Raw genomic sequence first — 15,042 nt, forward strand, 5'->3', positions numbered from 1 at the left:
TTGATTTCACCAGCTGTGAGACACTGGGAGAGATGCACAGGGGGAATTCACAAAGGAGACAAGCTGTAGATGGGAGCAGGGGGCAATTTCTGTTCTGTCACAAAGTCAGATGAGAGAGGTCAAAGAGAACCAGAGAGGGGAGAGAGACAAAAGACAAGAGGGCTTCTTGATCTCTGCTAACTTCTACAAAAAGCAGGTGGAGAGAGGCTGAGGAAGACAGGGGAGGAGAGAAAGAGATGGGCAGCAGTCAAATAGAGCAAAAAAAATCAAATCAAATCTCATATTGAAACGCTGGCTAACGACAGTGACAAGATATGGAGTGTGTGCGCACAATGACTGTGTTCAAAAGCATCAACATGCTGGATCACAGCTGTAGTGTGACTGACTGATCTAGAAATAATATTTAGTGGTCATCTATAATGAAAGGTGATTTGTAGATCCGTCAGTCTCTACAAGCCTTTAAAGTCGGCTGAAATGGCGAAAGCGGCCAGTGATTCACAGGAGCTCAGGCTGTAAAATGAGTGACTGAGCTAGAGATGACGTCACTTTAAAGAGCACAGGGAGAATGATCAGTTTGAGAGTAAAGTAGCAGCCTGAGGGAGCTTGTGATGCGGGCAGCTTCAGTCTAGGAGATCAGATCAATCAGGAAATGAGACACAGAAAAAAGGTGCTTTATTGAAAACAAAAATATCTCAAAAAAGATTTACAAAATAATGCTTGTTGTCGTAGATGATACAGCATGTGATTATTTTCAATTTTTTCTTGCATTATTATTTATTTTCCTTTTCTTACATTAGCTCTTCTCTTGTATACAAAACAAACATGAATAACATGAAGGTGCTTGCAAGGAGAATGTGAAATACGGTTGGAGATCAACCCTGGTGAGGTGCACTAGTGCGCTTCACTCTCCGTTCTCTCACTTTGTACAAGAACTAAACAAAACATTCTGGAATCTGGAAATCCCCACCGTTATTTTCTTATATACCATGCTGCCCTAACCGAAAACGGACATATAGGAACTGTGCAATAATTAAATTATCGCTCTTTTAGCTTACATCAGCTTTGTTCAGGTGTTTTGCAACTTGAAGATGTTGCAAATGTCATTTATTATGTGAGCAAAAATAATGCTATCGTCAAACTTCATGGCTTAGAGACAGAAAACAGAAAAGAGGATATGGCACAAAAAGAATCCCTCAATCAAAAGTGAAAAAAAGTAGAAAACAAAGGCAACAAACAAATCTCTCAAAAGAGGACCAAACAGACCTTGCACTTGTCTGTAAAAATAACATTATCATTGTTTTTTAAATTACTTTACTACTCTTCTGGGATAAGGCACCGGTCACATAACTGAACCCAGAGCAGTGAGTAACAGAGGAAATTTCACTAGACGACAGAGAACCATGAATAATCTCCATTTACTTCACTGTATTACAGAGGAAATAACAAAACTGAAGCAACAATTATTATGCCCCATTCACTGTTTTCTAGACGGCCATAAATATAAAAAAGTCTACATTTGACATTTTTTTGTCATTTAGCAGACGATCTTATACAGAGTGACTTACAGTAGTGAGTGCATATATTTTCATACGGGTCCCCAGTGGGAATATAGAACCCACAACACTGGCGTTGTAAGCACCATGCTCTACCAACTGAGCCACACGGAACCCTGCAGTCTACTAATCGTATTCTATTACTACGGGCATTTCAGATGATAAATTAATGCATACTAAAGCACAAATAATTAAAGAGGAGAGGGTGCGTACAGAATGCATGCAACTCCTCTTACAATATACAGCCGTCCCCTCATCTGTCATATTTTTTAAATATTCTATATAGGGCTGAAAATCACTGCATGAAAAAATGAGAAAGATGAACTAAAACCCAGTTCTAACTCATTAGTTATCATTATGGTACCGCTATCTGAGAAAGTGAGACAGACCACCACACTGATACATAACATTGCAGACTTAGTTCTAGCCTATGACATCCTGCTGCAATGACAGCATCTACTGACAAAGTTGGCACTGGTACTCAACACACACACACACACACACACACACACACACACACAATGGGTATAATGTTGTGTGATTTGTAGCCATGCTATCCACGTACTGTACCAAATAATATTGTATGTGCCAGAAATACTCTCCCCTTTTTTAAATTTCTCTCTTCCCTTCCTACTTAATCTTTCTTTGGGGAAAGCCTCCCCTCCCCACTTTAGCTAGTAAACACAGATTTGCCCTCTAGTGCAGAATGAAGGCATGTCCACAGTATGGCTAGGCAATTCACACACCTTCCATGATGACGATCAAAATCAAGGGAAAATAACTGAGAAATGACAAACCATGTTGAAAAAGAGAGGGAACTAAGGATATGATGCCAAAATGTATGACAGCTTGAGAGAGAGAGGCAGAACGTGTGAGTATTCTCTTTTGTTGAATAATGTATGAAATCCTCCTGTGATTTCTGCAGCGTTGTCTCTCTTCTCTCTGGTGGCAGAGTCTGTTGGCAGGGTAGCGTGCCTGGTGGTGGTGGTGGGGTCAGACGTACCACTCCCTGCGTGAGATCACGGAGCCGTCCATATGAGAGACATAGTCCCCCTCGGCCCCACTGTCATAGCAGTCATCCGACAAGTAGGGGGAACCGTTGCTCAGCGGGTGTGGTGGGGCAGTGTATCTGGCATGGCTACTCTGGTGGGGGCTGGGGTAGCTACGCAGGTGGTCGTGGTCATGGTGTTCTCCATTTCTCGTCGCCCTCGTGCGGCCATTGGACTGGCGCTCTGGCTCTCTGTGGTTGTGGCTGTTCATGATGGTTGTTGATGTTGGATGCAGGTGGAGGCGCTCGCGGTCCCGCTCGTGGTTGCGTTCGCGGTCGCCCCACTCCTCGCGGTCCTTGTCTACAAAAACGTTATTGGCAGGCTTGGAGGGGTGGAGCTCGTGCTGTGGAGGAGCCTTCTGCATGTCTGAAGGCCCTAGGTACTGCTTGGTGTAGTAGTCCCCACGGAAGGTCTGTCGTTGTCGGAGGTAACAGACCCCGCCCAGCACTAGCAGCAGCAGGAGGAACAAGGCTCCGCCCACAGCTCCGCCCACGATGGTGCCCAGTTGGTTGGCAGGGGGCAGGGCTGCCAGGGTGGGGGAGGTGAAGAGGACCCGTTGCTTGTCTCCCACAGAGGTGGAGGAGGAGGCAGAGCCAGTTAGGACAGGCGCAGGGGTGGTGGAGGGCATGGAGGTGGTGGGAGGATCTAATGGAGGGAGGCAGGGAGGAGGGAAGTAGAGAGTCAGGGAGGGAGGGATGGACAGACAGAAAAGTAGAGAATGTCAATGCCAACTACATCAGCATATTACTGAAAGGGGATAGGTAGACATGAGAAAACTACAAAACAGTTCTACATCTAAAACAACGTGCTCATAACAGCCTCAGGTTTGCATTGACATGTTATCTGAACAAAGTATGTTATTGTTGTTAGATCTCTTGACAGACCACTTGAGGTTAGAAGTAACCTTTAAAACGTATAGATGTGGTAAATTAAGTTTTGATGTTTCGGGATTGAGGTAATGTATACAAATTGACAATAAAGACTAAAAAAAACATGCAGTTTAGAGCATCCAAATGGACGGTAGCCTGATCGGTAGAAAACCAGAGACTGTGAGAGTGAGCATTACACTAATCACAAAAGAATGGAAAGGCAAGGTAAGGCAGAGGGATGTAGATGTTACTAGTTTAGGAACCAGAGATGGGTGATTAGGAACTAAGCCCTCTACAAAGCAAAAACAAATTCTTAAAACAATCATGAATTGAACTCAATGCTGACTAGCTTTTGTCAGTAACACCTTATTTGAAGTGGTATAAGCTGTTCATAATGCCCACATATAACTTATGCTGACAACTTTAGGCACTGCATGACATACACACTGTCAACTGTAAGTCATGGACCCTCAACACTATTTTCCTTGCCATGTAAATCTTTGCAAGAAGGAAGAGAAGACTTGTTCCGTATTGCAGAGATCAGCTTTAGAGGGACAATCAATCACAACATTCTGTAGCTACCGCCATTCAAATCAGGTCAAATTAACTGATGAACACTTTTATGATTATTATGTGCCTGTTATGGGTGCTTATAAAGACTATGGAGAGCTTATGCTGAGCATTTCAAATAAAGAGAAACAGGTCTTTGTCATTGAGAATGTTGTAAGGCACTGATACGTAGGAGGGAAGGGATGTCTAGAATAGAATCAGCACTAATGTTAGGGGACTTGGAGAGATGGGAAGGACTACTAAGACGGTAGGGGACTTGGAGAGATGGGAAGGACTACCAAGACGGTAGGGGACTTGGAGAGATGGGAAGAACTACTAAAATGTCAGGTAGTGGTTCAGGGAAAAGAAATGGGCAAAATGGCGAATCACTCCTTTACAGTTCAGTCAGTTTGAAAAAGTGATTTGGACACTCTCTGTGTTGACTTGATCCAGATCTTCACATGCTCCCTATAATGTTCTTTAGGGCAGATGAACCATGATCAAGCACCTTACATCAACAGATGAGACATGCTGCTCTCCTTATTCCATCCGCTGGTATTTCTGTCCAGACTTGCTGAGTCTGTATTTAACTGCTGTGGTCAGGGTTGCAAAGCTACCGGTAATTTACCAAAGTTACCGGAATCTTCAGTAAATTTGGCAATTAACAGAAAATATATGGCACTATCATAACTTTGGTGATTTATACTTGAATAACTTTATTAAACATGTATAGTATTCATTTATTATATCTGTGTCCATATTGTCCATGAGTAGATAATGTAGATATTTTCTCTTAAACCATATGGTTCAAGAGAAAATAGCTTAATTAATGAAAAAAAGCATCTAATCAACAATGGCATTACTTTGAACTATTTACTTTTTCACATACATACATACTTACATAGTAAAACTAATACATAATGCTGAAACCCTCATATTAAAACATCAAATGTATTCACTAAATTGATGGTTTTTATTTAGCATAATGTTTTACAGCTTTGTCATTCATTTTTGTATTTTGAAATAATCTTATTCAATGATTTAATATAATTTTACATGTGATTAGGCCATGCAGAAGACCAGAGATAATTAGATGCCTGTGATAACCTGAAGTACCCAAAAGGGCCACTAGATGTCTTGTGAGAGATTACATAAAATCCATGAAAGATACCAACATTCTGGTTAAACTTAGAAATGTTCCAGTGATATATACCCTCCCTTTGCAACCCTAGCTGTGGTTGTGATTGGATTAGGACTGCACATGTGTGAAAGGTTTCCCCTAAAAGTGTTCAGTGATGTGGTGAAGTTCATAAAACAGCAACATAAAATAACACTCCAGTCCTGGTTCCAGGTCCGATATCTGTAGAGATATCAGACTCTCAGATCCAACAGAATGACGTTGTCCCGACTCCATGCAGAGAAACTGCACGAACGTGTGGGCGAGCACACACACAAGAGCGAAACACATTACCCAGAAGCGCGCACACAGAGAACACACAAAACCACAGAGCTCCCCCTCAAAGGGAAAAGCAAAAAAATATATATGTTTAATAAATAAGAGTTGAAAAGAGCTGGTGAATATTTTATGAATCTGGGACATCTCAGTCAAGGCTGCACGCCTCTGCCTTTCACTGCGTCACACACACACAGAGACAGAGACAGAGACAGAGAGAGAGAGAAAAAGAGTAACAAAAAAGAGGGATGGAGAGAGATGTACAGTAGTCATACTGAAAGCTTAATTCAGGAAGAGAAGAAAGGTTTATGAGCCGAGGGAGGTGAGGGGGTTAACAAAACCTCAGGGACATGGTGCTCATATTGCACAGAAGAGACAGACACATGCCAGGCCAGGGGAACAACAGGGGACAGGCGACAAAGCCTGGAGTGAGTTAGTGGTCTGAGATGATGATTAGGGATGAGCAGACAGACAGATGGGGTTTGGCCAGAGAACTAGGGAGCTCTCCTCTCCTGTTGAACATCTGGAGACCTAATCAAGACTAATCAGGCTCCAATTAAGACTCTTACATCTGAGGACCAGAAATAATCTGCACTAATACAGCGTGGCAGCTCGCTTCAATTCAAACACTGACACACCCTCAAGCTTAGATGGATTAAGGTTTAGAATGACGAAATGCTGGATGAACCATGTGTGTTTCTGTGTGTGTTTAAATGTGATTCATCCTCGGAAAAATATACCATTGTTTCAAAACCATAAAAAAAATTATAAGTGAAGTGTTTAATAGTGAGAGCCATAGAGACACAGAGATAGTATTGTCCATTGAGATAAATCAAGACTCATCTCCATGGTATTATCTCTACACTGAAAGCTTTAAGTTCTCCCCAAAAGAAACAGGGAGAATGTGTGCAATAGCAATCTGTGTGCATATTCAGCAGCGTTTCCCCTCTCACCTTGTATGCGTATCCGCAGGTCCCTGCTGCGTAGGTTGATGGCATTGGCAACCTCACACCTGTAGACTCCAGAGTCATTCCTTTGGAGGGGCCTCAGAAACAGCAATGTGCTGTTCACTATCTCCACCCCCTCTGGCATGTCCCCGTCCAGTCTGGGATGCACACACACATACAAGAACACAAAATGAAAGACGGACACAATTATACACAAACACTGGTTCAATGTTCAATCTGCAGTGTGAACAAATTTGTGCACACATAAAAACCCGATCGCACACGCTCACAAACCTGATCCATCTGAAGTGGTGGGCTGGTGGGTTTGCCTTGGCTTTGCAGGTCAGCAGGACGCTCTCGCGGCCCACGTGCCAGTCACCATCATAACCTACCACCACAATGTCTGGGGCATCTGCAGAGACAAGACACAGGAGGATTAACATATATAGCAACAGGAAAAGCATAAACCCCCTCCCCACAAAAAGAGAAAAATGGTGTGAAATGACATGTGAATCAGTTAAATCAATCAAATCTGTCTAAATTCCATCATTATAGACATGACTAATCTGTGAATGATTGTGAACAAAAAAGGCAGTCTTGTGGGACTCGTGTTCAATCACGCACGCACACAGACAGAGAGAGACTCACACTCCACATTGAGCTGGTAGGGGATCCTAAAGTCCGTGTGCAGGGCAGGATGGCGCACCACACAGGTGAGGGCTTGACCCTGGACGTGGCGGGTCGGCTGCCACAGGTAGTGCACTTGGGTGCTGGTGGTGCCGTTGGCCTCGTCCTGCATCGTCACCTCTGAATGGCCAAACAGGTCCGTCTCCCAGGAGACTTCGGCAGGGGGGAGGGCCCGCTCAGCGATGCAGGTAGCCACCACCGTCTCATTGCCCTCATCGATCAGAGCCACCGAGCCAGCCGACACATACACCTTGGGCTCCACTGAGAGAGAGGAGAGAGAGAAATGGAGAGAAAGAGCTGTAGTGTTTAGTCAGAGTTCCAGTAGCCTCTAGGGAAGTAGAGTTGAGTTCCTGAGTCTGGGAGAGCTTCCAAACACACACCCTCTTTCAGTCATTCACCAAGCTCTTGTTAATTTCTGTCCACCTCTGCCACTCTCTCCATCTCCCTAGTTTCCCCCCTTTCCTACTATGCAGTAGCAGCTCAGGGATATCCTGTAACCTTTCCAAAAGTGTGTGCGTGTGTGTATATATATATATATAAAGCCATGGCTTTGCCTGGAATGATAGATCTATCCATCTATCCAACCCCAGCCCCTCCCAGGAGATCCCTTAAAATAGAGGGACGTTTCAACTGTGCAACACACATACACACACCGCACGCCTTATTGCCCACCACATTTCTCTAGCTCTAATTATAGCACCCTGTTCTTCTACACCCCTCCCTTGCTCCCTCGTTCCCATTCCTCCACCCCTCCTCTCATTCTTGCAACTGTACCCAACTGTCATACCGTTTACCCCACAGCAAATCTCCATGACACTTCTCACTGCAACACCACTTCATCGACCAACCCTTATTCCAATCTCTCGTTCTCACCACTTTCCTTCCTCACTCTCCCCCTTCTCTTTTTTCCTCTTCCACTTTGTCTTACCACTTTCCCTCCGGCTCAGTGACGTGAGTAGGATGTCTCTCCCCCAGAATATTGGTATGCATTATTCATTCAATTTACAAGAGGCATTTTACTAAGATACAGAATTACATTTCAGAATCTTACAAGCACACTATTAGCCAGACAAACACACACATGCATTTGCAAAAGGTGTGTTGCACACAGACACACATACAAGCAAACACATGCAGCACATTCTTACCAAGTACGCTGACAGTGGTGGAGGCCTGTGTGTTGCCCAGGGGGAAGGTGGCCACCTTGCAGGTGTACACTCCAATGTCTGTGAAGCTCACGTCCTCCAGTACGATGGTGGCGTCATGGGAGGAGGGTGAGCGGAAGGACAGGCGGCGAACGTAGTCCGGGGGGATGGAGATACCGAACACAGGGTTGTACACCGCCACCGTCACTGAGCCTGTGGGCAGCCGGCGCTCCCAGGAACTCTGGGTAAAACTCAGGTTGGCCTCCACCTCCACACTACAGCCCAACGTCACATTCTTCCCCAATACAGCACTCACCTTCTGGGGCACCAACACCTGACTGCCCCCCACACCTGGAGCCAGGGAGAGAAACAAAGAATGAATAGTTTCACCATCAAAGATCAGTTCATTCCAATTATTTCTAAAGAACTACTGTTAGCAGTAAAATTGAGAGAAAAGCAGTGGGGAATATGTTAAATTATTAAGTATAATCCTAACAGTTGTACTTGGGCAGTGAAACATAAGCCTGTAAGTGGGTGTGTGTAATGTGTATGGCTGTATATTCAATATGCCCACTGATGATGGCAATAAAGGACCTCCATCGGTCTCTCAGAATCACATCATTTACCATAATAACAATAAAACTGAAACACATGCACAGCTTGTGAATATGTGTGTGTTAAAGTTTGTGAATAGGTAAGGAGGACATGTGAGGACAACCTGCTAGTACTACAACAACAGCAGCAGGTGCGGTATCTCTTACAAACACACAGGAGTACACATACACGCGGAGCCACGCATAAACCTAGTCATATAATCATGGATGAAACTCAATCACCATTCATTACAGCTGGACTCTCTTTTATAAAGTCCTCAAACCATATATAAGCCCATGACATAAACCAGTGTTCAAGGGTGACCTCACCAACTAGATCTCTTCGTTTCATGCGTGTGTCATCTGAAGATAATCATAGTCTCCTCTCGAGGCACTATCAATAAACATTTATCATGTTGGGTGTAATAGTGTGTGTGTGTGTGTGTGTGTGGTCGGAGAGCGAGATGGTTTTGTGAACAACATTTACTTGAAAGAGCACTGACGTCAGCTCCACTAAGACATTCCCAAACCAAAACACAAGCTTAGTCAGTTCCACCAAACTAAGCATTCACAGACATCTGTGCTGATCTGATCATGAATCCACAGCAACCAACATTTGGTTTTCCATCAACATAATACACAGTCCAGCGTTTGTGTATGTTTGTTCCAAAGATCAGTTTATTCTTGTACAATAGCTGCCTGCCTGCCCTACTCCTGACCTGAATCCAGGAATTAAAAGCAGCCCTTTGTGAAACAAACCACTCGCTCTGTCCCTGTATCCAATCAGAACTAGCCCCTAAAGCTCTGTCATCCCCTCTATTTAACATGGCCTGTCCACACTCACAGCATTAAGATCAGCAGTACTCCAGAGACACAGGCAGAGGGGGAGTGGGGGAGGGAGAAAGGGGGAGAGAGAGAGATGGAGACAGAGGCAGACAGAGACAGAGACCGCAGTACTCCACAGACACAGACAGAGGGAGAGAGTTACGGGAAAGGGCGAGGTAGAGAGAAAGGTGGGAGGAAGAGAAAGGAAGACAGGGAGAAGATATGGCAATGATGAAAGTGCTAGTGGGAGAAGGAACAGTCTAAAGTAAGTAAAGGGTCATATGAAACAGATGAGCCGAAACAAATCTATCACTAAGAGATTCTGCTGTCCAAGAGAGAGAAAAAAAAACTGTGGAAGGAACGAGTCCCAGAAAGATAAATAAACACGAACATCATAATAATACCACCATGCTGCACTCACCACACCACTCAACCACATCACTAATTGCAACAAGCTGCCAGTGGGAAGACGTCATCGTAAATCAAAACCCTCTGCATTGCTTGGCAACCTACTCAAAACATTCTGCCTGTTGTTTTCGAGCCAACAACAACCCCAGCCCAATCTCTCAGCCAACCCAACAGAAGTATTTTCCTGAGTGTCCCCCCAACCTGGAAGCCTGAGACCTGAGCACAGAGAGGATGAAAATTACATTAGAATGCCAGAGGGAGGGAGGAGAGGACCATTCGTTAATAGACAGGGTTTGAGGGCTGAACCCATTTAGTCGACTTGTCGATTGTTTGGTCAATCAATATTTTTTTAGTAGAGCAGTGGCAAATCATTTTTTAAATATGGCACACAAGACCTCTGATACGCACCTGTCTGAGTGGACTAATCAAGTGCGGACGCGGCAGGGTTGGCACAACAGTAGCACATTTACTGTTAATTCCCATTATCTTTCATCTAGTGTAGCACCACGTATTATCAGCATATTCAAAAGAGTTTAAAAAACATATTACCTTCAAGTGTTCTTGTGATCAAGCCATCAATGTTTTGTGATTATTGGTGTCGTAAAAATGTTAGCTAACGGTTTAGCAATTAGCATGTTTGACATTTCTTTTTGATAAGCGGTTTAGCAAAAAAAAAAAAAAAAAACGTCCCATATTAAATCGGCATACGGTCCCCAGTTATTGGCCACCTTACTATTTTGTTCAATTACAAGATATATCCATTTCATTTTGTAAAAACAAAGAGACAACAACCTCGTATGCGAAGTTGACTCGTTGGCTAACCTTCCGGTAAAAAAAGAATAATAATTACGTGATATTAAATTACATGTGCAGTCAAATTTTACAATATGCCTGAATCAGAAGTAAAAAGTTGGATATTAAATTTTTTACAATATACAGCGTCTCACAAAATGTACATTAGCTCAAAATAATTATATCCATTAGCAAAACGTCGCAAAAAGTTATATTCATTCATTTAAATGTTGATCTTGAGGTGATTTAATCCTCTAAGCGCTAGAGTGTCCGACGTTAGGGAACGTCTGATGTTGGGGGGAAATTAGCTACAATGCTGGTTAAGGGCGGCAGGTAGCCTAGTTGTTAGAGCGATGGACCAGTAACCAAAAGGTTGCTGGATTGAATCCCTGAGTTGACAAGGTAAAAATCTGTCATTCTGCCCCTGAGCAAGGCAGTTCCCCGGGAGCTGAAGACGTGGATGTCGATTAAGGCATCCCCCCGCACCTCTCTGATTCAGAGGGGTTGGGTTAAATGCGGAAGACACATTTCAGTTGAAGTCTTTCAGTTGTACAACTGACTAGGTATCCTCCTTTCCCTTAATTTCTGTTAACCTTTTGTAACTAGGGGGCAGTATTTTCATTTTTGGATGAAAAACGTCCCCGTTTTAAAAACGGGATATTTTGTCACGACGAGATGCTCGACTATGTATATAATTGACAGCTTTGGATAGAAAACACTGACGTTTCCAAAACTGCAAAGATATTGTCTGTGAGTGCAACAGAACTGATGTTACAGGCGAAACCCAGATAAAAATTCAACCAGGAAGTGCCCCATATTTTGAAAGCCCTGCATGCCAATGACTCCTTATATGGCTGTGAATGGGCTACGAATGAGCTTACGCTTTCTACGTATTCCCCAAGGTGTCTACAGCATTGTGACGTCTTTTTACACATTTATGTTGAAGAATAGCCGTAAGGGACCACATTGAGCAAGTGGTCACATGATTGCTCCCGCAGAAAATCTTGTGTAAAGTACAGAAGTAGCCATTTTTCCAATCGCTTCTTATGAGAAACCAATTGTCCCGGTGGATATTTTATCGAATAGATATGTGAAAAACACCTTGAGGATTGATTCTAAACAACGTTTGCCATGTTTCTGTCGATATTATGGAGCGTTGGCGTTGTAGTGACCGGTCGATTTCTCAGCCAAACGTGAAGAACAAACGGAGCTATTTCGCCTACAAAAATAATCTTTTTGGAAAAAAGGAACATTTGCTATCTAACTGGGAGTCTCCTGAGTGAAAACATCCGAAGTTCTTCAAAGGTAAATGATTTAATTTGATTGCTTTTCTTATTTTCGTTAAAATGTTGCCTGCTGCTAGCAGATCCTAGCATAGCATTATGATAAACTTACACAAATGCTTGTCTAGCGTTGGCTGTAAAGCATATTTTGAAAATCTGAGATGACAGTGTGATTAACAAAAGGCTAAGCTGTGTCTCAATAGATTTCATTTGTGATTTTCATTAATAGGAACATTTTCTAGGGATATTTATGTCCGCTGCGTTATGCTAATTAGTTTGAGGCGATGATTACGCTCCCGCATGCGGGATGGGTAGTATGCATTAAATTATTATAAATAGTCTTACCGTTGTCATTGTAGGAGTGTAAACGTTGATTGCAGAGCGCACAACCTAGGCTACACTTGTGAGAAAAAGGTTTTGATTTATTTCATTCCATTTATGAGTCGTCAATGTATTAATTGTCTTTTGTTTGGAGCACTCCTTCCAATCTTGAGTAAGGACACGCACCCGATTACACATACAGAAGTAGAACTAGTCAACCTGGCCTTTGCGCAAATGTAGGCCTATACTGTACAGTAAGTGTGCCCATTTGGGGATCTGATACTATTTCTTATTGTATTCACTCACCATCACTGGAGATTCTCAAATATTTTATTATTTGCCTCGAACAGCAATTAACAAAGTCTGTTTTTACAGCCATTGAGAATTACAATAGTTCCTCAACATAGCCTATTTGAAAACTATTTCCAGCTCCCTTCCGATAACCACTCAGTGAGAAAAGGAAAAAATGTCATGATCCGGTAGAAACATCATAAAAATAGGCCTACCTGATTACTTCTTATCCCTTGTCTGTCTGTCCGGAGCTCACTGGTGCTGGAAACTCGGAGGACCCAGAATATTTTATATAATGTTGCAAGTTTGCTAGCACAAGCTTTGGGCCAGACCAAGTTAATATAATAGTTGATACAATGTTTCAAGTTCCTTGCAGTCAGGTCATGCCTAGCCAATGTGATTTATAGGATATTTATTTTCGTCAGGATATTTTCTACCTGCAGGCTGCAATATTTTTATTTGTTGGCTTTATGTAGGCTATTTTTACATATTGACAAATGGCAATAGAAGTTACTTTTAGATTGACATAATTTTCCTTTATAATTTTGATTAACCACATGACATTGACTTTGAGATATGAAGACTAAATTATCAATTAAATTAAACTGTTCCACAAAAATGTGCATATGAAAATGATAACTGGCACCCAGATCAGTAGAAATGGTAGGATAACTTGGAACTCCAAAAGGAAAAAGGTTCCGACCGACCAGAAGAGGTTTTTTTCTTCTGGTTAGTCTATATTGATCTCTGGCTCCCTCTTTAGTTACAAGTATAATCGGGGACAGCCCTATAGGGTTTTATTGGAAAATATATTTTCTGACCGCCCTGCCGTGCCCTAGAGATTAACAGTTGAGTTGTGCCATTTTATAGGGGTGGGATCTCAAGCAAGGACGGGAAACACTCACTTTGTAATCCTTTCCTGAATTCTCGGATGTTTGAATAGCACGTAACGCAACGACTAGGTATGTGAATTTTCCCATTGCTGAAGTGCCCTGCATTGACCACAGTTGACTTTGCAACCTTGGCTCCTAGGTCTACAGGGTGGAACCACAGCATTACGTTTACTGTTGGACAGCTGTTGACTCTTGTTAGGCATGTCAAATATCAGTGGCAGCTGTGTCACTTCTGGGTGGCTCAATAAGGCTAGTTTGTGAGCTGACAGTGATGGAGGTATTTAGCTAGTTACACATAGCGACTGCCAGGAATTCCACAAAAGGGCATTCACTCACTCCAAACAGGTGATGCTTGAAAGATCACAGTGCAACCCAGCAGATACAGAGTTTCATCCACTGAGACCAATCTACAGGATGTGGGTTCTGATGAGCCTATTGTCCAGGAGAAGAGAGAGTGGCTGTATGGGTGCTCACAACTGGAAATGGAACTTTAAGATGGAGATTTTTCTAAATGGGAAGCAGGGGATTTAAATAGCCATATATTGGTAGATGTTAATAACCAGACCACGAGAGAACTGCTCAACCACTAGAGATCTGTTGTTATTTTTAGGCTCCCCTCAAAAGCAGAGAGAGGTATACAGAAAGAAAAGACAGATCATAGTGAAATAGGCCCTCTAATGTAATCACCTAACCATCAGGGGAAAGAGGAAGGCAAAGAAATGCTTAACATAACCGTTTGTGAAAGCTACTCCTTCGATTAATTTTGATACAATCAGCCTTTAAGAACAGCAACAAGCATACAGTTGAAGTCGGAAGTTTACATACACCTTAGCCAAATACATTTAAACTCAGTTATTCACAATTCATGACATTTAATTATAGTAAGAATTCCCTGTCTTAGGTCAGTTAGGATCACCACTATTTTAAGAATGTGAAATGTCAGAATAATAGAAGAGAGAATGATTTATTTCAGCTTTGATTGCTTTCATCACATTCCCAGTGGGTCATAAGTTTACATACACTCAATTACTATTTGGTAGCATTGCCATTAAATTGTTTAATTTGGGTCAAACATTTTGGGTAGCCTTCCACAATAAGTTGGGTGAATTTTGGCCCATTCCTCCTGACAGAGCTGGTAAACGGAGTCAGGTTTGCAGGCCTACTTGCTTGCACACACTTCTTTAGTTCTGCCCACAAATTTTCTATGGGATTGAGGACAGGGCATTGTGATGGCCACTCTAATACCTTGACATTGTTGTCCTTAAGACATTTTGCCACAACTTTGGAAGTATGCTTGGTTTAACTTCCTGACTGATGTCTTGAGATGTTGCTTCAATATATCCACAATATTAACCTTCCTCGTGAGGCCATCTATTTTGTGAAG

General features: G+C 42.7%; 1 protein-coding gene across 1 annotated transcript in view; it reads right to left on the bottom strand.

Annotated features, from left to right (window-relative positions):
* Window positions 1-650: 650 nt before the first annotated feature.
* Window positions 651-15,042, bottom strand: part of LOC112259094 (nectin-3-like protein) — a gene marked incomplete at its 5' end in the record, with an annotated part of 53,538 nt that continues 39,146 nt past the window's right edge. Inside the window, 5 exons of the mRNA XM_024433857.1 lie at window positions 651-3,247; window positions 6,427-6,578; window positions 6,715-6,832; window positions 7,069-7,368; window positions 8,256-8,603. Of these exons, the coding sequence (XP_024289625.1) occupies window positions 2,547-3,247; window positions 6,427-6,578; window positions 6,715-6,832; window positions 7,069-7,368; window positions 8,256-8,603 (1,619 nt within the window). The remainder of the gene's footprint in view (window positions 3,248-6,426; window positions 6,579-6,714; window positions 6,833-7,068; window positions 7,369-8,255; window positions 8,604-15,042) is intronic.

Source organism: Oncorhynchus tshawytscha, linkage group LG09 (assembly GCF_018296145.1).
Source record: "Oncorhynchus tshawytscha isolate Ot180627B linkage group LG09, Otsh_v2.0, whole genome shotgun sequence".
Lineage (NCBI taxonomy): Eukaryota > Metazoa > Chordata > Actinopteri > Salmoniformes > Salmonidae > Oncorhynchus > Oncorhynchus tshawytscha.